This window comes from Marmota flaviventris, chromosome 4 (assembly GCF_047511675.1).
Source record: "Marmota flaviventris isolate mMarFla1 chromosome 4, mMarFla1.hap1, whole genome shotgun sequence".
Classification (NCBI taxonomy): Eukaryota; Metazoa; Chordata; class Mammalia; order Rodentia; family Sciuridae; genus Marmota; species Marmota flaviventris.
In genome coordinates this window covers 105,350,985-105,373,409 of record NC_092501.1, presented here as the reverse complement: position 1 = coordinate 105,373,409, position 22,425 = coordinate 105,350,985, and the positions used below count along the sequence as shown (strand labels likewise).

The window sequence follows — 22,425 nt, the reverse complement described above, 5'->3', positions numbered from 1 at the left end:
AATCTTCCACAGAACTGATGACTATTTATATAGAGATACAGGCAAGGTGCTCTAAGAAACAGATGAAGATATGCTTAATCAAGTGTTATGTGATGGATTCGTCTATTCATCCATCCATCTATCCATCTACCTATTTGTCTACCTTTTTCTCCATCCACTTATCTATCATCTGCCCATTCATCCATCCAATTTTCCATTCTACATGAAGTCAAACAACTATAATGTCCTTATAGAATTATCTTTTTTTTTTCTTGAATGTAACATCAAAACCACTGAATAATACTTATTGTCTTACCTTCTAAATATATTCAGGAGATAATATATCACCTAAACTACTGCAATACTTCCCTAACTGTTGTATCTGCTTTTAATCCATCCTCTTAGTAATTCCTATTTTGCATTTATTTCATCATCATTAATTTTTCACTATTCTCTGACTTGTTTCTTGCCTTTGAAGATGAAACTTTCTGCAACAGCATCATCTGGCTATGGTGTTAATTTGCTTTAGGCTAGATCTTAATTAGAAGCAGAAGGTCAAAGTACATAAAAGAGTGTAAAAGCTTTTTTTTTTTTTTTTTTATCTATGCCCTGCACATTGTGGCTAGGGTTGTGTCCCTTTATGACTAGCTCAATTCTCATTTCTCTGGGCTGTCAAAATAAGCATTCTTGTCTGCAACAATGTAGCATACCTGTAATCTCAGTTACTCCAAATAATTGTGAGATTGGGCCAGCCTTAGCAATTTAGACCATGTCTCAAAGTTAAGAAAATAAAATAAAATAAAAAGTGGTGGTGGATATGTAGCTTAGTAGTAAGTGCCTCTAGGTTTAATCTATAGTACTGCAAAAACAAAACAAAAAAAAACCTCAAAAGCATTTGGTGGTTTCCTTAGCCCTAACCAAAGCTCTGTATGTAGTGTCATTATTGAAATCTCATCAATTGAATCATCTTTAGTGAATTGTGTCTCCAGCTAGGTTACTGTACTATAATATAATTCATTTTACACCATTAGCTAAAATGATCCTTTTAGGATAGAATTATTCTCCACTTTTTATTATATTGGAATACTTCTGCAATAAAAACCAAATGATAAAAAAATAAAATATGAGTATTCTTTTCCCAAACTCCTCTGATGACTTTTCGTATTAATGGGAAATTCATAGGAACTTTAGCGTTAAAGTTCCAAGCCCTATATTATCTAATTCCTTATCCTTTTGACTTTGTCTTCTATAACCTAGCAAACTTGTCCAAAGAACTGTAGCTAGCTAGCTAGCTGACATAAATCAGTCACCATATCAACATTTTACTATGTTTAGGTATAGCTGAGGATAGGTGGTAGTAGAATATAGTTTACTGACAAGATGGAGAAAATTGAATTAAACCCAAATTATTTTTTTCCACAAATGTGCAGAAAGAAAGCATATAAGAATTTATTAAATTTCCATTTATCAGAAGCATGGGATATTAATCAAACAATATTTTTTTCAAAAAATGAAAAAAAATTTCTCTGAATATCTACAGATACTATGGCACAAGAATTTTACAGATTTTAAAGTGAATACATTTAAAGGAATGTTTATAGATTTTGGAGTCTTAGATACATTTTGCCTATAATTCTTTAAAGGTTAATGAGTAAGCCACTAGATTTCATGATTTTTAATTCCTTTATACATAATATAATAATGCTTTTTAACATTTCTCAAAACATTATATTAAAATAGCATCAAGCATGTGAAAATATTTTGTATATACTTGAACCATAAATTATTATTTAAAATTATCATTCAAGTTTTACTATTTATATTTAAGGAAGATGAAGAATGCTACACGGTATAAAACAAATGCTTTCTATCAGATTTTTAAAAATATATTCCTATATGATTCTAATTAGAATTATCTTTGGAATTCTATTTTTTAAAAGCAACTTCCTAATAGAATTGATAGTAAAAAAAATTCAGGTATCAGAGCACAAATCTCTAGGGTATATAAAGAACTCAAAAAGCTAGGCACTAAAAAAACAACCTAATTAATAAATGGGCCAAGGACATTAACAGACACTTCTCAAAAGACGATATGTAATCAATCAACAAATATATGAAAGAATGTTCATTATCTCTAGCAATTAGAGAAATGCAAATCAAAACTACTCTTAGATATCATCTCACTCCAGTCAGAATGGCAGCTATTATGAAGACAAACAACAATAAGTGTTGGCGAGGATATGGGGAAAAAGGCACACTCATACATTGCTGGTGGGACTGCAAATTGATGCAGCCAATGTGGACAGCAGTATGGAGATTCCTTGGAAAACTGGGAATGGAACCACCATTTGACCCAGCTATTCTTCTACTGCATCTATACCCAAAGGACTTAAAAACAGCATACTATAGCTACATCGATGTTTAGAGCATCACAATTCACAATAGCTATACTGTGGAACCAACCTAGATGCCCTTTAGTAGGTGAATGGATTAAAAAAAATGTTGCATATATACACAATGGAATATTACTCTGCAATAAAAGAGAATAATTCATGGCATTTGCAGGTAAATGGATGGGGTTGGAGAAGACAATGCTAAGTGAAATTAGCCAATCCCAAAAAACCAAATGTTGAATGTTTTCTCTGATATAAGGAGTCTGACTCATAGAAGGATAGGGAGGGGGAGCTTGGGAGGAATAGATGAACTCTAGATAGGGCAGAGGGGATGGGAAGGGATGGGGCAGAGGGTTAGCAACGATGGTGGAATGTGATGGACATCATTATCCAAAGGACATGTATGAACACATGAATTGGTGTGACCATACTTTATATACAGAGATATGAAAAACTGTGCTCTATATGTGTAATAAGAAATGTAATACACTCCATTATCATGTATTAAAAAATAAAATCAATTCAAAAACATTTAAAAAATCTTATTTTTATTTGGTTTAACATAAGCTCCCCTTTCTATTATATTGTATTAAGCTTCTATTATGTTCATGGCAGGAGTAACTTATAAATTCTAGTATAATTTCATATTCTTTCTATGTGCTCTCCATATGGAGAGCTTTGTCACAATACATAGACAATAGTGGGCTTCTAGCCATCAAGGAAAAGATAGTTTATAGTAGAAGCTCTAGACTATTAAAAAATGATACAAGTGATACAATCCAGTAAATACTACCCTTTAGGCCACTTCTAATTTTAATCTCTCAACTTCCCCTCATGGTTTTTGATTTTAACTTTTTACTGATGAATGCTTTGTACACCTATATACATCTAATGTTTCAATTTATGTGTTGATATGTTCATATCAACTTAAAAATAGCTTTTATTGGTATATAAAGTATTTATATGTAACATTATATATTTCATATATGCTATTATATATTTTTATATATTAAATGCTTCATATATGCTTTGTACATTTATTTGCAGTATTTTATGAACAAGTTCATGATTTCATTTGGATCAACTGGATATATTATCCTGACCTAAAAAAAGGAAAAACAAGAGCAAGCAATTGAAATCAATAATCAGTAAATATTATTCTTTTCTTTGAAATATACCACTCATAGCATATTTGATTAGATGAAGGGTTCACAATCTTTTAAAACATGAGTATCACACACTATGATAATCAATACTTGTAAGAAACTTCATAGAGAAACAGAATCTTAAGTAGTAATTGGAAGGGAATATGAGGTAGACAAAGGTAATATGATACCCATCCAGAATAAACATATATAATCACATTTTTTCATAGCAATTTAAAACAAAAATTGGAAAAAAGGCAGACCCAAGAATAAAATCTTGAACTTGAGATTTTCAGGTTCCATTTTACCAAAATTAAAGGGTAACAGTAGGTAGTGAAATGTATACTTTAATACCTACACTTAAGATACATGAGATATGAGAAATAAAGACATATGTTAGGTAATTTTGTTCACATTAAATATTCTGTATGACCTTTGGATTATTATAAACACTAAGGTATGATAAGGAAAATATAAGTTCAATACGAAGTGAGTCTTTCATACTTACTGTTACGAGTTGTACCCCTTTTCCCAAATAATATGCAGAAGCCCTAAGTTGACTGTGATAATTATACATTTAAGGACCAAATAAAGGTAAATGGCATGGTAAGTGTGGGTCCTTAATTCAATATGAACCATATTTCTATAAAAAAAAGGATCTCTCTCCCTCTATGTACAGAGAAAAGGCCATGTGAGAAGTGAGAAGTGGCTGTCTGTAAGCTAGGGTAGAGAGCTCTCATCGGTAACTAAATTTATCAGCACTCTCTTGTTACCTTTAGCTTCCAAAACCAAGAAAACTCATTTCTATTGTTTAAGACACCAATCTATGGCATTTTGTGCTTTAGCACAAGCAAACTATTATTCTTGGTTTACAACAATAATCCAAGCAAATGAGTAACATATTTCACTCACATTTTATTCTATTGTCAGCTACCCTTGAAGATCATAGTCCAGTTTTGCAATTTAATTACTAAAATGCTTTATTCCATTTTTGTGACATTTCTTAAAGACCTGCTAGTAGATTCATGATTTCTTATTTCTTAGTATTATGCAGCTGTATTGTCATTTTCTCTATATTGTAATTATTCTTTTTGTGTGCTTTTTTCTTGTATATTCTAATCAATCCTCATAGATGGGACATCTAGTAATTATAGGATGGGACATTTAGCAATTATATTTTAATTAGGGAAAACACAGTATTAGGAAACATTCTAAACCATAGTATCAGCCTAGGAAGCAGACAAAAGAAAGCTACAAATATGAAGGATGCTGGTGCCAGGATGTGAGGAAATGGAATATTGGAAGAAGGATGGACAGACTAAAATGTTAAGCACTAAAAATGTGTTTCATTTACTTCTCATTTTTCTTTTTGAGAATTAGATTGAATAAATCCTCAAAGCAGAGGTATATGAAAAAGACCCGGAGGGGTGACAAATCTTGCATTTTTTCATTTTGGGTAAAAAACTCTCCAATTTGCAAAGCTGCTTTTTTATACGAAGTTATAATACTTAATATTATTTTTTGTATGTGTGCTAGGGATTGAACCCAGGGTGTTTAACCATGAAGACATCCCCAGCCCTTCTTATGTATTATTTGGGAACAAGGTCTTGCTAAGTTACTTAGAGCTTCACTAAATTGAGGCTGGCTTTACTCTTGCCTCAGTTTCCCTATCAGCTGGTATTACAGGCATGCACCTTGTCACTTTTTAAAGATCCTTATATATAAATAGTCTTTCATATTGTGAAAGTATAGAATAAATTTTTTTGTTTTTCTTTGTCTCAATTCTCAGTTTGACAATAAATAGTCATGGTCAGTGTGTACTTAATAATAGAAAAATCAACTAACAGTGTTATTCTTCCAACATAAGAAATATCCTTCTCTCAGGGCACCTTTATTTGAATGTTTTGTAATCATTCTAACCTAAAAAGTAGTGATGATAATTTCTCAACATATTTTAAGGGTTTATTTAAGTTGATGTTTGCTTATTTTTAAGCTTATTTAGTACTGCCTTAAAATTTCCTTATACTTTCCTTATATTTTCCACATGACAAATAATTGATATTTATTGATGATACCTTTTAAAGCCTTGCAAAGCTCTTGTATTTTATGTTATTATGTACATAGGTACTGTTTGCAAGAAAATTAAATATTTAGATTTAGATTAGTCTCAGAAGACAAGGTTATGAAACAATAAAATATGACCCTCAGTCAAGGTTACTCTGAAAAAATAATGCTTTTTCTGAAATATTTTAATTTTAATGTCATATTTCTATTATACTCTGGAAATTTTACAAAGAAGTAACACAGTAATGTTATTGTGTTAAAATGGTCCTGATCATAGCAAGAACTAAAATAACGTAACTTCTGTTCTTAAATGAAAAATCCTTGCTTGTTACGCTAGTATATATGTACAACTATACATACAGATATGCATCTACATATACATGAGAAAAAATCAAAAGTTTGAAATTTCTGCAAAATATACAAAATAACAATGTTTTAAAAAGAAAAAATATAATTGGTTTCAGGATTTTTCACTGTGAATTAAGTTATGCTTCATTCATGTCATGTATTTTTCCTAGTTTTGATATGGCTCAACATAAAAACAAGTTAAATTTTTAAAATATAGGTAATAGTTCAATTTAAAAAATTTATACCCAAAAGATAAACACTAATGAAGTATGGAATAATCTGTTTAAAATTTAATTATAAAACATTAATAAGTAACACTTCAAAATTTCTATTACATGATATAGCTTTTTATTAGGTGCCAAGTATGTAAAAATATTGGAAGTAAGATTTTGAAGAACTAACAAAACATTAGTATAAGTAGACAGAGGCCTCAAAATGATCTAAATAAAATATAACCAGCTCTAAAATGGTAAAACAAGGTACTATGGGAACACTGAAGAAAAGCACCAATCTTTGGAAATAGGTAGAAGTGCTTAAGCAAGTCTTAGAAAAGTATATCTTGGGTTGAATGCTCAGTGGTGAACCTGACAATCACATACATGCATGTCTAAGTATGAGGATCACGGTATGAAAATAGACATAGAAAATGTTTTAAAATCTGCGTTTCTTTCTACAAGTAGTTTAATAACTATAGGAAAGAAGGATTTAACAGAGAACAGTGTATGCAGTGCTGAGAATTTGATATAACACCTACATGTATATTACATGTGCATTTCAAAGCCACAGAACACTGAAATTGAATTTGTGTTTTGAAAAGTTCACTCTGGAGGTTATGACAAATGGATATAGGTAAGAGAAATTGTTAATGAACTTAAACAGTTAATATGGAGTCCAATATAATATATGATAAGGCCTAAATCTAATGGTCGTGACAATATAAAGAGGAGATTTAAAACAATTTAAAGTTGCACATTAAAAATAAAAATCTTCTTGAAAAATGGAGCAAAAGGCAATAGTTGTTAAGAATAACTTTAGAGAGAAAACACATTTCTACACTATGTTGCTGGACATAGGATCAGAACAATCATTCTGGTCTCCTAAAAAACTGACCAATCTCATTAAATTGGTATTTATCATTTAAATAGATCTTTACTTTGTATTTCAGGCATAACCACTTTATTTGCCTATTCATACATATTTTATCAAATATTGAAAATAACAATCATTAGCATGAATGTATATTAGTATGAGGTGAAATATGATGGTCTGGACAAAATTCCACTTTTTATTTTTATAATAAAGTAATATTGTAAGTGACAACTCACTGAATCCAGATTTCAGATGTTTATTGTGCTCCAATGTTTATCACTCCCTAAATTTTTACCACATATTTGCCATCTCATATTCTTAGCTTACTTTTGAAGAGTGCAGACTTATGCTGAATTGTAGCAAATTGGGAACTTGTTTAATGGTTCAGAAAACTCTCACAGCTGACTGAATAGAGAATAACACACTCATTATTATTTATGACTCTATTTCCAGGTCTTTATAGGTCAGCTTATTGAATTCACTGAATATGTTGCTTTTTCATCTTGGTAAAACCATATTTGCAGGCTACTTTGCAATAGACAATCTAATAGAAAAATGTTATAATTCTTTAAAAAAACATAAAACACACTATGGTATTAACTCCAAATGAAAAAAATCTGTAGTTTATAAAATTTTTAAAAATCCATAATATTAAAAAGAATGTATCCACTAAGGCCAATGATTCCCTAGCGTTTCTCTGGATTATTCCTTCCATGAATCTTTAATACACATTAAAAGCGTTCTTTAGAAAAGCAGGGATTCCAGGAGCTAGACTGGGTTAGTTTTTTAATTAAGGTACTTGAGAAACATTACTATAATAATTTGCATTGTAAACTTTCAAGAGGACTATGACCTGATAATTTTTTACATTTATAAACATGAAACATTTTTCTGAAGAATACCTTCAAATAAAATTTGAACAGAGATAAAGCACTGGGAAGTGCAAATATTTAGCAAATCATTGAAAACCTTTCAGAGACCAAATATAAAGGTAACGGGAGGCTTAATCATACAAAATACAGAAGATTTTTGTTATTGACTAGGTAATTTATAATTTCGGAGTCAGCATTTGACACTATCCTATGGGAAACACAAGCCTATTTTGGCTTAAAATATCCCATACTTAATCCTTACACATACATTCAAAGTGTATTTATTCTGCAAAAGCATTGAACATTATATAACTCTATTTTATTTAAAGTAACAAAATAAAAGAAATTTTAAAAATTTGTAAAAATAAGAAAACTGGATGGGGTTGATAATCAACTTTAAGTGAATTTTGACGAAATATAAATATTTTACATGTAGTATCCTCCTTAGTTCCCTTTCTATAATATTTGCTTTTAAGTAATTTAAAATTTTTATGATATAGCAATAGGTTTATTATGAAAGATTTTAGGAGAAAATTTGCAGAAAGCACTTAGCATTATTATAGAATATTTGAACTGCTAAATAAATCATAGAAAAAACATCATTTTTGTTGAAAAAATTAATATAGCCTTATTAATACATTTAAAATGTAATAGACAGTTAAAAGCATGAACATAGAGATACTAATTTTCATTACTGATGCAATAAAATATACTTAAAGAGTATAATTAGATAAAGGAACAATAAATGACTTGGATATAGATTTATTAAATGATGGTTACTACATGTAAAATAATTATATATTTGTCAAAAAACACTTAAAGTTGATTATCAACACCATCCAGTTTTCTTAATTTTAAGAAATAAGGAGTGTTAAGAGTCTCAGTAAATAACAGGTAGTCATAAGTTCCAAGAAAACATGAGTATTTAAATAATATTTAAATTTTCAGGAAAATCTTTCTTCTGATCATAGCTAATTTAGGCTTTGTGGTTTAAGTAATCTAGCTTTCTATTTAAGATATAATCTGAAAAATTCAGCTATTCAGTGTGTGTTGTGTCTACTCTGGGTAACAGGATGACAGCTTCTACTTATACATCTTCAATATGCCAAGATATAAAAGTCAAATGATTATTTTTTTGTTTGAAAGCATATTCTTATAGGGAAAAATAATTCTTGTTGGAGATTTAGTTTCTCAAAATTCCATTTCACATGTATCAATGACTTATTAAATTTAAAATATTATCCCAAATAGACTTTTTATTCTCATCAGCTCAAAATCTACCTGAAAAAAAAATATTTAAGGGGATGGATTTGAAGGTGTTTTCTGGAATAAAAATCTATGAAAGTAAGTAAGGTAGATGCATTTTATTATAGCATCATATGATCATTCATATATTTTAAAATATGGGAAAACAAATTCTAAAGTGGCCAGAATATGTTGGTAAAGAAGCTAGCAGTAGATATAAAATATTGCTGTAAACATAACTTTGAATCAACAATGGTCAAAAAATCACACTAATATTTCATAAAGCATATCAACAGAAAATTCTAAAAAAGGGAAAAACATAGTGCATCCACTAAATGAATTCTACCTAATGAAATAAATTAATGTAAATCTACCAAAAATTTTTGCTAATAGCAAATTCGGAATTATTTTCTGTAATATAAAATTAAACATATGGAAAATAAATAAATTTTCTTTCAATTTATCAGGAAATTGAATTAGAAAATTTGATGTATGTTTGAAAAATATTCAATCAACATGTGTGCTATCAGCATAATAAAATTATTTTAAGATAATTTTCCTTTATTTAAAAAAATCTGCCTTTTAAATTATTATGAAAATTAATCTGAGTCATTTAAATATTTTCTTTGCCAGCTGATGGTTTGGTAAGCTTTATCATTAGAGTGTGCTGAAGATACATTGTATGAGAAAATATTTTGTTCTCTGGTTTACGTGTGCCTGCTCTTCAGGTGCCTGTAGTGAATGCAACTTCTTCATTACCTTCCTTCTGTACTAGGTGGCCGGTATCACTTATCTGATCCCCCCTCAACTGGTTCTGTAGCAGCAACCATGGTGGGATACATGGTGAGAATTCTCATGTATTCTAGGGATTAGGTTTCCAGCAAGTTCTACCATTGCATCAATCACCATAGTGACCTCTGCTATCTAGTAAGCCATGACTCTTCTTGATTAAGGGTTTGGAAATTAGTGGTGAGATGGTGGGGGCTCTTTCTTGAGTGCTTAATTCTTGGTCCTATGAGTAGAAGTTACTATTGCTCCTTATTTTCACAATTACTCTATTCTTTAGCATTAACATATGCTAAAGAATACAGTAATTAGTTTCATACTTTCTATTCCTTCCTTATCCCAAATTGTTGTTAAAGTTAAATGTAGTTTATATAAACATACCCTGTTCAGATTTTAATGTGCGTTTGTGTATGTATGTATTTTTTTTCTTATTGGTTTTAGCTAACTAAATCCAGTCACCTACAGAACTATTTTTTTCTTTTCAGTTTTGAATACTCTGCATTTATTCTTTGAAATTCTTGTCTCCCACTCTTCTTTAGTTTTATTCCATAAAGTGAATTTTGGCAGAATCGGCAATGACCTTTAGGTTGTTAAATACAAAAGCAATTATTAAGCCTCATCCTATTTGACATCTCAGCAGCATTTGATATCATAGATTGCTCACTCCTCTGAGAGGGTTCTTTCTTAAAATCCCAGGATATCAGGTTCTTTTGCTTTTTATTCTATTTGATTCGTTATACCATTTCAAACTAATTTTTTCTCCTTTTTTCTTATTTACTCTGATTGAATACCCTACAACTTCATCATTTGTCATCTTTCCTTATCTAGCTATGCTCAATTCTTTGGTGATGCCATTTCATTTTATGTCTTTAAATTTTATTTATGTGCTAACTGCTTCTTGATCTTTTAAATTGATTTTCTTTTCTTTTTTTCCTGGTTCCAGGGGTTGAACCAGGGGCAACTGAGCAACATCCCAGTCTATTTTATGTTTTATTTTGAAACCGGGTCTTTCTAAATTGCTGAAGTTGGCTCCAGAGCTGCTGGGATTATAGGCATGCATTACCAGGTAGGCTAACTTTTTCCTGATTTATATTTCCTTGCTACCTGTCTACAACTTCTGAATGATACATTTGATTACCCACTCCACGTTTTCACTTAAATTATTAAGGTTCTTTAAGAGATAATTCAGCTTATCCAAATCCTAAATTAAAATCAGTAGCAAAGGTCTAATGTTTTAAATTGCATTTGTTTTATTAAAATATTTCACAATATTTATTATTTCACCTACAAATTACTATATCCTTTTAAATTTCATGATTATCTGTAACATAAACATGATTAAAATTAAATTCCCTTTAACTTTTAAAATAGAAAAATAATTGTTCTTGCACTGTATGGAAAACAGTGAGAGCTTGTTTGAAGTTTCCCACAGGGGAGCATAGCTAATCATATATCTTTGATGTCTTTGGCTGAAGAACTTCCTTCCTTATCAGGGAAGGTGGTCCTCTTTGACCCAAAGCATGGCACAGGGAGGGTGAGAGAGCAAGGAGGTACCTACCTACCCAGCAGATCAGTCAAATGAATTTTGGCAATCAATGAGATGGTTGATGTCACAGCAATATTTCCCTCATATCCCTGTGTAGTCTCTTGGTAAATGCTATCTATAATATTTTTAAATATGTATGAAGATACTTATAAACTAATTTAATTTTTAAATTTAGTTGCATTTATTTTTTGGAGTGAACTTCGTTTTCTGATAAGATGTCACAAAATTTTCATGTAGCAAGTCTTTAAATATATCATGGCCTTAGATATTAGAGGAATGTTGATAAATTTATGTTTTATAAATTTATCTAACAGAGAAACAAATGGGTTATTATATTCCATTCAAATTTACTTTTGCAATGTCCATTCAATAAAGGATTTTTAGTAAATTTAGAATCATTGTGCTCCCATCCCTGTTTATGACAATGTTCTCAGTGTTCTCTGTTAGATTCATTATAATACATCAATGCAGAGATTTATGTCACAACCTAGACAAATCTTTTTTCTTATTTGTTCTGGTTGATACCCTACAACTTCATCCTTTGTCATCTTTCCTTATCTAGCTATGCTCAATTCTTTGGTGATGCCATTTCATGTTATGTCTTTAAATTCTATTTATGTGCTAACTGCTTCTAGAAGCATATGATGTCAACAAATAGTTTAAATAAATGTAGCAAAAATTCTCTTAATGCCTAAAATAAAGTTCTCATTTGTCCATTCAGAAAGATTTGAGTTCAACTAGGCCAGGATCCATTTTTGTGAGCAAGACTTTTTTTTTTTTTTCTTTAGTATTGGGGATAGAACTCAACTCTAGCCCTGAGCCATGCCCCTAGTCCTTTTTATTTATTTATTTTTTTTTAAATTTTGAAGCAAGGTCTCCCTAAGTTATTTAGATCCTTGCTAAGTTGCTGAAGCTGGCTTTTTGAATGGGTTCTTGATAGCTACTGCCTCAGCATTCCAAGCATTTGAATTATAGGCATATGCCAATGTGCCTGGCTGTGAACAAGAAAGTTTGTTATTCTAACAAAAATTATTTGAAGAAAGTGATAAAAGCAAGCTGAACTAAGCAACAAAATAGAATAGGAAGCATTTAATGGGAAACATGCTTAATGAGAGTATATATACACACACACACATATATGAATGGCATGTGGGAGAGTGAACTTAAGTGGAGACTACAAACTGAAATGGAACTGTGTTTATATATATTCATATATATATATATATATATATATATATATATAATATATAATATGGATATATATCCATATATATATTATATATATATATAATATATAATATGGATATATATATATATAATATATAATATGGATATATATCCATATATATATATCTCCTGTTGGTTCCATTCCTCTAGAGGACCCTAATATAGTTGGTCATGATATTTACTGACAATGAGAAAAATAGTCTTCAGAGTTTGTAATAATATAACTTGAACTTTGAATGTCACTGTAGTTTAAATGGTCATAAATCTAAATAGAATTTAAAATAACTAAGATTTTAGAAGCATATATTGTCTATGTTTTCATTTTGAAGACACTGCTTTCAGATTTCTTTTAGAGAAAAGTGATCCTATTCCATTTTTGATATTTTAGTTTTGTAGAGAAGACTATTTCTATATTAACTAACTAAATAACAAGCAAATCAGAGAGAAAACAAGCACAGTAACAAAATGAAAAGATAACAATGAATGTGAAAACATTCTATTAACTTGTTTGAACAATTCTTTTGGCCTTATTCATTTGTAAGAGTTAATAGATTTTCTATTCTTTTCATTTATAAAGATAAGATATACAATACATTAAACACCAAAGTTTTGCAGACCAACTTAGAGAACTGTTGGGCTTATCAGGGACTAGTTTAGAGAAGTAAAATTAAACAAAACATGAATTACTCAACAAGGCAACTTATTTGGTATATCTTCCATTGTGTTTTATGAATTCTCTTTTTGTATTGATTTGCTCTTTATCACATGACTTGCTTTTCATTAGAGTTTTTACTCATGGCTGTAATTTTTATGGGCAACAAAGTCTTTATGTCACTGGTATCAGATCATTTGTCACTATAAGATTAAAGACAAAGGCTGAAGACCTTGCTCTTGCTTCTTGTATTATTATTACTACCACAGAGACTCTTTTGGAATAAATTTAGAAGAGTTTTCATAAAGGAATCAATTATTATAAAGTAAAAGTAGTCTTTATTTCCTAATATTAAACACTTGAGTGTCTTTATAATTTTATTGTTTGTTATCAGATTAAACCATATTCTTCTATATCTAGACAATATTTTATAATTACATTGTAAATGTTTTTCCCATTAACTTTTGCTACAGAAAATAAAAGTAAATGCACCTGTGTACAAACACACACACACACACACACACACACACACAGCTACATATTTAAAGAATCAATAGGTTTAATTACTGAAATAATACTAGTTCTAAGTTATGAAGCAAAGTTTATCTGTATATCTTCAACTTTCAAAATTTTTTCTGTGTGAGATTTCTCTGAATATCCTTTAGCTTTATTATATGTAGAATTGTTTTCACTTTATATTTAGAGACACATAATGACTGTCTAAATGCTGAACAGAAAAGAATCCACCAAAATTGATATTTATGTGTACTTTTTTTGTGTTTGTTGTCCTGGGATTGAACCCAGAGCCTTGAGCATGCTAGGCAAGCTCTCTACCAATGAGCTGCTCCCTCTGCTCTATATATACTTTTAAAGATGTACATATAGTAAATTTATATACATTTGGGTATATATATATATATTTGCATATATATATATATGAAACTAAAATCAGTGGAAATGAAAGTTACAGAATATTAAATGTTAGTCATTCTTTAAAATCACTTAAATTTCCATATTTTTTGTTGAAATTTTAAACCTTGGGGTAGTCAAGAAAAATATGAAAACTATTATACAAAATTCTATTCCTCACATATTTTAAATAATAAGAGTTCATTCTTGAAGACAGCTCAATTATCTATTGCTTTCATTTTTCATTTTCCTCTGGTACTTTCTACAGCAAAGTAAAATAGTTGAATTTATTTCAGTTTAAGCTATTGCATCTCAATACAGAATGAAAGACATTGTTATTTCTGAGTCTTTTTGTTTTCTTTTCTGTTCATTTTATTTACTGTTTTTTTCATATACAATCCATATTTTTTATTAAAGTTTACATCCTCATTATAATTTCTACGCCAAATTACCATAACTAATACCTCATAATGGCATGTACTCATTTATAATTAATAAAGAATATCAGAATAGATTTTCTCCTATGCACCTAACTAATACTTATACACAGATACTAATAATAGACTAAGTAATAAGAAGCACGAGAATGCTAATTGTGAGTAAAGGTTGAATATATTTTGAAATCTATTTGGTACATTGCCTCATGAATATAAGATTATTATTGTAAGCTAAATTTATTCTTTGGCACTAATATGTCTTTTGTCATGTAGCCACTGCTGATGAAGTCACCTTCATTGCTTTTATTGCTACATTTTATTCTAGAATTCTTTTATAAATTTGCAAGATATAATCACAGAAACACCTGGCTTAAGTGTAATTTCCGATTACAAAGTCTAACTTTATTCTAGAAGCTATTTTTCTCTATATGTATTTACTTTTGTCTTAAACATCTCTTTAAATCAACTTAAATTTTTCTGTTCTTATCCTGGTCACTACTTTGCAATATTTTGGTTAATGATACTGTAAATATTTCACATTGATTTCTCACATTGATTCTCTCACTCATCTGAAAGTGATCATTTATATAATCAGGAATAATTTTACAAAAGCACAAATCAAATCCTGTTCTCAAGTCTCCTTCACGACACAGTTCAAGTACTAATTAGCCAAGTATTTTTGAAAGTAATCCTTATTTCACTAGAAAAACAAAAATTCTTTCTCCTTTAAATATTTTTAGTTTATATAAATGTAATTTGTGTTTTTAATATATGAAACAGTATATAAGTATGCATTAAAATAATGTAAAAATATTACATATATTATAATTACTTATGTGTATATATATATATATATATATATATATATATATATATCTGTAACTATCCATCTATGGAAAGAAGGAAAAAGAGAGAAAGAGAAAGGAAGAAAGAAAGAGATTAGTATTGAAACTGTTATTATTTTAGTTAGTTTTTTTTTTTTTTTTTTTTGGTACTGGGAATTGAACCCAGTGCTGTGTGCATGTAATGCAAGCACTCTACCAACTGAGCTATATCACCAGTCTTTATTTTAGTATTACTTAGAGTCATGGTTCTTCTAATACTTTTACTCTTATGTATGCTGAAACCTTGCTGTGGCATGTGGTCCAAATAACTTCCTCTACTATTAAATGGTTTTCAGTTTTTTCTTTAATATTTTTCTCATCTACCATATTTTGTTTGAAATTCCATATGTCCTAACTATATATGTCTTGATGGTAGCCCACACAAACTCCTTGTTTGTGTGTGTTTAAATACACATAGCATATGCACTGAAGTCACTTAAGGGTTGTAAAAGAGCTGTATATCATTAGTCATTGTAAGAACTATGACTCTGGGATCAAGAAAATAGTGTTTCTGGTCATATTAACAGATTTTCATGAAGAACCTAAGATGCATATAAGTCCACATTAAAGGCTATAGAATCCTACATTCAGCTAAACTCTCTCCCCACTCCCTGTATGAACACTGAGGCAAATATGAAGCTAAACAAACAAACAAACATCACACTCATATTGTTAGGCAGTAGCTAACAATGAGCAATGAAATGCTTGGCAATGTCACAAGTGTTCTTTAATTACTTTAGGGTCTTCTTTAAACTACTTTCAAAGTAGAGGAGAAGGCAAAGGGTGGTAGCTAATTTGTAGAAAATAAACAGAAGCAAAGGAGTTAATGGGAAACTACATCAATTGAAAAGGATTAATGAAATAACTCTTGACTAGGTCCATTGATATTGATGTGAATCTTGGAATTATGGCTGTAGGTGTCTCCATTTGTCTGGGAAGGAAGATTCCTTTAGTAGCACAGATGCACTAAGATGACTTCTTACCAGTTATTGGCCCCAGTGTCCACATTAATATGGGATTGACCTGTAGATGAAATCCCCCCTAAATAGGATGGCCACTATGATAGTTCCAGAGAGGACCAATTGAGGTCAAAAATTCCACCACCACATGTGAAGAAGGAGCTGATCAGCTGATTGGCTAAGAGTATAGAAGGTGGTCCCCAGTATTCCTGGTAAACATCAAACAGTAATAAATCTGGGGACAGTGTTGTCTCCTTTGTTGTTGTCTGCTTGGAGATGGCCCATTCTCTCCCTCTCTCAAGAGTGCTCTCTGCATAAACCTCAGTTTGCTTTTACTTTATTTTCACTTCACTTTTATTTATAATAAAATTCTCTTGCATGAAACTTGCAAGAAACTTCAGAGTTTCTTTTATTGGAACATGAGAAGCAAGGTTCGGAATTTCAGCTCCCTGCTTTTCTGAGACAATATCCCATTAGTGGAAGAACCACATAGTGTTAGATACAACTTGATTAAAATCCAAGCTGCAAAACTTAATAGAAAGATGGTAATCATGCTGATTCTTTAATTTACTCATTTGTGAAATGGGACTAATACCTACTATATATAAGTATTATAGAATTTAAGTGACATAAAATAAATTCTGCTTGATAACTAAAGAAATAAATACATGTTAATTCCTCTTTCCCCGCTTTTTTTTCCCTTCCCCACTGTCTTTATAAAAACCTTAAAAACTGCTACAGTCAGAATAGTTTTATGGTCTTCCAGGTGAGAGAGCACACATAGAAAAAAACCTTGAATTACAGTTAAACTATCTCTGTGCATGTTCATATATGGCCAGCTCAGATTCTCAGGAAAATTGGATTTTCCTCTTTGCTGTGTGACTTTAAGAAAATCACTAACCTCTGTAAGCCTGTTTTCTTTTTTCTCTGTACTTGTAGTAAATAATCCTTCCCTTTTACCTACATTTTTATGATTAGAAATATTGCAGGAAAAATGCTTTTAATGATTTGCAATTCACTAATAATAGTTATGGAAATAATGGTTTTTCTGGTATAACAATAACATTTTATAAAAAGAAAATATTTTTGCATTTTTCTTCTGAACATTTATTCCTTGAAATAATATATAAAGATATGTGTATAGTACCACCAATTTGAGAACTTGAGGATTGGAAAATAGATAAATACTATGTTTATGCCTAGTGGACATTGTGATAACAATTCATTTATACCGGTTGCTGTGGTACACCCCTGTAACAGCAGACTTGGAAGGCTGAGGCAGGAGGATTGCAAGTTCAAGTCTAGGACAAGTAACTTAGTGAGACATTATCTCAAAATAAAAAATAAAAATGACAAGGGAGGTGGCCCATTGGTAAAGGGTCCCTGGGTTTAATCACCAGTGTACCCCACCCCCTAATTAACTTAAAATCCTTCTACTAGTTAGTCATACCAAAATAAAATATTATTTAAAAAAATTTTAATGTTAAAATATTTCTTCACTAAGGAAGATAAAGAAGCTGAACCAGTAGAAACATACTCCAATACATAACATATAGCTTTAAGAACAAAATGATCTCATAGGATTGTATCTCTTTTCTGATGTTCAGGTGGGAACTTCTCCCCATAGCTGATGACAGAAGAATGGGAAAGGATGGTATGAAAGAAAAAACATATGTGAGAAGATAGAGCCCTGGTTACATTCTTGATCTCCTCTGCTGGGCATCCTAATATTTCTGATAATTTTTGAGCACCAGTTTAACTCCATGCTCCCTGCATTTCAGTAAACAGTGTAAATGGCTAGATAATAATGACTATGCCCTAGCATTTGTTATTGGATAACGACCATCTACCTATCATTGGCTATCTTTGGCTAGTTGTGATCAACGGCCACTTGTGACTTGAGAGAGGATACAAGATGTGAAAATATCTAACATCAGAAGTTAGCATGGGAGATTTGAAAAAATCCATTTCTGGTATCACAATTTATTCTTTGTCCGGTAATCTAAATCCATGGTTTGTTTCTTTTTGAAAGTCCCGCATTATGACAAACTCATGTAATTTGTTTAGGAGGTACTTGTATAAATTCTTTACCTCTGTTTTAGCTCCTTTTTTCCCTCTCAATAGTAAAATAAAACACAATTACTGCTTTCTATGTATGTCTTCATGGTTTTCTACTTTTGATTCAGAGATGTTTTAAACTTTTTAAATCTTAATATATGACCACAAACTTCACTTCTGTATTAGCTATTACCATTTCATATTTTCCCATTATATTTTCCTGATGGCCTAAGTCTCTACATTCTTAGTAATATATGTAATAGTGAAAAATTTTTGTGATGATTTGGATCCAGATGAAGAATCTGATGAAAGGAATAAGTCTCCCAATAAAATATATGCACATAAAATTTAACATATCATTTCAGAGGTCAGCTCCATCTTCAAGATTAATTTTGGATATCTCATTGTTTAGAGACATGATTTAAATCTTGGTATTTCTAACTCTCTCATGGCTTAGTTTGTGCTGGCAACAGCCTGTGTAAAAGGGCAGATCAAGATGTCCCAATTGCTATGGTGATACCAGCCAGAGGAAATTATGTGCAAAGGCTCGGAGTTATTAGTCATGACCCTGAGTTCAGCACCAACTCCCTGGGATAGAAAATTCTGAGCATAATAAGATGACCTTAATGTCTTAGCAGTCTTGCATCCTTCAAATTGTCTGCTTTTTAAAAACTTTACCACAAATAAACTTTTGATGATGAGTCCTATATAATAAATGTGCTGAGCTAGTTCTGGGTCACTGCTTCTCCATCAGAGAGTAGTGTCACCCCCAGCCTCACCTTTTTCTCTCTATATGTGTCTGATTGTCTTTTCTTCATCCCCCATACTCTTTGCCCAGTCCAGTTTCTTTCCCTGAATTAATGGCTGCTCTGAGAACAGAGATGAGAGGGCCATAGCAGCTGATAAAGCCAAGTCCCTGGATTAGCAATTCTGTACATAGATAATTTGCAAAATTACAAGTTTTAACCAAGACTTCTAACATGTGAGTAGATAAAACATGTTGTGATGCTTATTTTTAAAATAGTTTTTCAGTAAGTTGTGTCTATGAAAACAGCAGCACACATAATTACCTGTGGTGGAAGTAGTGGCAGTCGTATGAAGGCAAGAAGCATGCTCAGGTCATTGCATCGCCTCTGCATGTCATACTTGACCCACATCATTAATGCATGGAAGATGGTTTCTTCATCAGGAACATTTACATCATCACTGGCTAGTAGTTTATGGAGCTCCTCAGCTGGAAGGAGTAAAAACTCCTGATTTCTTATAACTTCCATTATGTTTTCCTGGAGGGAGAAAACATTTTGGCATAAATTCTGCTTCACTTTTATTTGGCAAGTAAAGCATCTCAGAAAGAAATGAGAAAAGTAGTCAATAACCTTTGTTCTCATTATAACATAATCCTTGAGACTCAATCCTTCAGAAACTAGAAGCTGTTAAGATGAAAGCATTGTAATTGTAATTGAAGTGTAAATGTATCCGAGACAGCACAGATCTTGTAATAACTGGAGGATTATAATGTTGAGCTTTGTTATGCGGGCAGAATATACTTAGTGATTAAATGTTCAAGTTTCAAGTGTTCTGCTGTGTAAGATTTAGTGAATATGAAAAGAATAACATTTCACATTTTTAAAAGCTTGACTACATATACAAGCATCAGAAAATGGCAATAAAATTACATTAAAGTGTAACACTATAAGGTGTACCATTGTTTTTTCAGATGGGAAAAAGAAAAGCAGAAGAGAGAGGCTATAGTAGTCACAACAATCCCATATTCCAACCTTTTATTATCTTTCATAGCTCCTTCTTTTCATGACAATTTATTTGGCTCAATTCAGATTTCCATTTATTTTATTTCCTGATTGCCACAGCTTCTAATTTCTCTGCCTGAGTCTATTCTTAGCATCTCAATTGTGTCCTCTACAATGATACCAAAAATGATATTTCTAAAATATAAACGTGTGTATGGCATCATTCAAAGATTTTGTTTAATTTTATGGTCTCCTTTGTATTGGTTCAAACTTCTTGTTTAAGAATTCTGGTTTTTCATTATCTGACATTTTCTGATTATCATTCATTTTTTTCCCTGACTTACATTCCAGTCACAACTGAAAGAAAAATTACTCTTTAAATTTTCCATGTTAACATGTTCTCCTTATTCACTCTATTGCTTAAATATGAATTTAACTACCATATTTTCCTAATTTCTGTCATATCAAGGACACAATAGCTATCTATATGAGCTTTTCTAGCTCTCTATCTTGTCTCATGTGACCTGACTTCAGTTCCACTAGATCTTCACAGTGCAAGGTTTGTATATCCTTGCCACTGCAGTTACCAAACAGTTGCTAATCTTTGGTGCACTTTGAGATTTCATTATAAATCGTAAGCTGTAAGACCTTGTCTTTTGTAAACTGTATATCTAGATCCTGTCACAGTGCCTGGAAAATAGAAGGGAAACTAAGCATTTATTGAATAGATGGATTGATCTTGCAGATCAATGTGGTTTGTATGGCACATAGTAGTACAGTGTTTGTAAACGTATTTTTAAAACTGTCAAAACCTTTCCTACATTTAAGCCAAAAGGCTTCTGTGTATGGTGCATTATTACAGAATATAGAGGTTCCACAAACAATGTTTAGCCTTTTTTTTTTTTTTTTTTTGTACCAGAGATTGAACCCAGGGGCACTCAAACACTGAGCCACGTCTCCATTCCTTTTTTTATTTTTTATTTTGAGACACAGTCTTGCTAAGCTGCTTAGGGCTTTGCTGTGTTGTTGAGGCTGGCTTTCAACTTGCAATCCTCCTATGTTAGCCTCCTGAGCTACTGGGATTACAAGTGTGTGCCACTGCACCAACATGTTTGGCCTCCTTTTGCTCCACCTCCTCCAATGTCTCCTGAGGCAACTCCATGGAAGATATAACTAAAGCTTCTCAGAATATGAGTTATGGTCATAACATTATAGTGGTGGTAGACTCCATAGGACACACAATTTAAGATAAAATTTGAGTGAAGCTATGACTGTATTTTAAAAGCCATGTGACTATGCTAAAAAAAAATAAAGCATTCATCAAGGGACCAACAATCTTCAGGTGAGAGCAGACCCACTCCTATTCTGAGGAGAAATCTGACCCTTGATGGGAGTATATCCTGGGAGCTGAAGTACCCTTAACTTCAACAAGAGGATGTTAACTTTTACTTTCTTTCAGGTCTTCTGTCATTTATTTACATAAGCTTCATAATAATATAGTTTAGAAGTAATGTGATTTGTTTATAAAATTCATCAACATCACATAGTACCTGAGTTAATTCTGTTAGTGGAAATGATTTTGACCCCTCTGTTTCCTTTGGGTTTATACAGTGCTTTACAACTTCAATAACTATTTAGTGAATTAACAAATTAAGTGTTTGGAGAAGTTCTATCAACATTTTCTAAAGAGCTAAAGTAAAAAAAAAGTGTTTGTGAAATCTTAGAAAGATTATTTTTGTCCATTCACTTTTTCAGTTACTCAAAAAATCTCTTCCTATATTAAACTATACACAGAATTATAGAGCTAAACCATCAGTATATAGTATAGAATATCATTTTAAAGCTCTATGAAACTCTTAGCAGAATCTATCATAAAGATATTGTTCAAGGCATGTTTCATTATATTTCATAGTGTCCTATTTATGATGACCCCTGGGGAAAATTTCTTTCAGGTTTTAGTAGCAGGAATAATTGCACTTCTGCTGAGTAAATTGGTTTGCTTTTATAATAGATGTTGTAAATTATGAAATTGATCAGATTCCTCTTTTTATTTGGCCTCTAGAAAACTTAGAGTCAAATTGAAA

At 31.1% G+C, this 22,425-nt stretch overlaps 1 protein-coding gene across 2 annotated transcripts in view; it reads right to left on the bottom strand.

Moving 5' to 3' along the window:
- Klhl1 (kelch like family member 1) overlaps nt 1–22,425 on the bottom strand; it is a 377,975-nt gene that overhangs the window by 146,143 nt on the left and 209,407 nt on the right. For both annotated transcript variants that reach the window (XM_027938066.3, XM_027938067.3), the window contains one exon: nt 19,664–19,876. In XM_027938066.3, the coding sequence (XP_027793867.1) occupies nt 19,664–19,876 (213 nt within the window). The remainder of the gene's footprint in view (nt 1–19,663; nt 19,877–22,425) is intronic.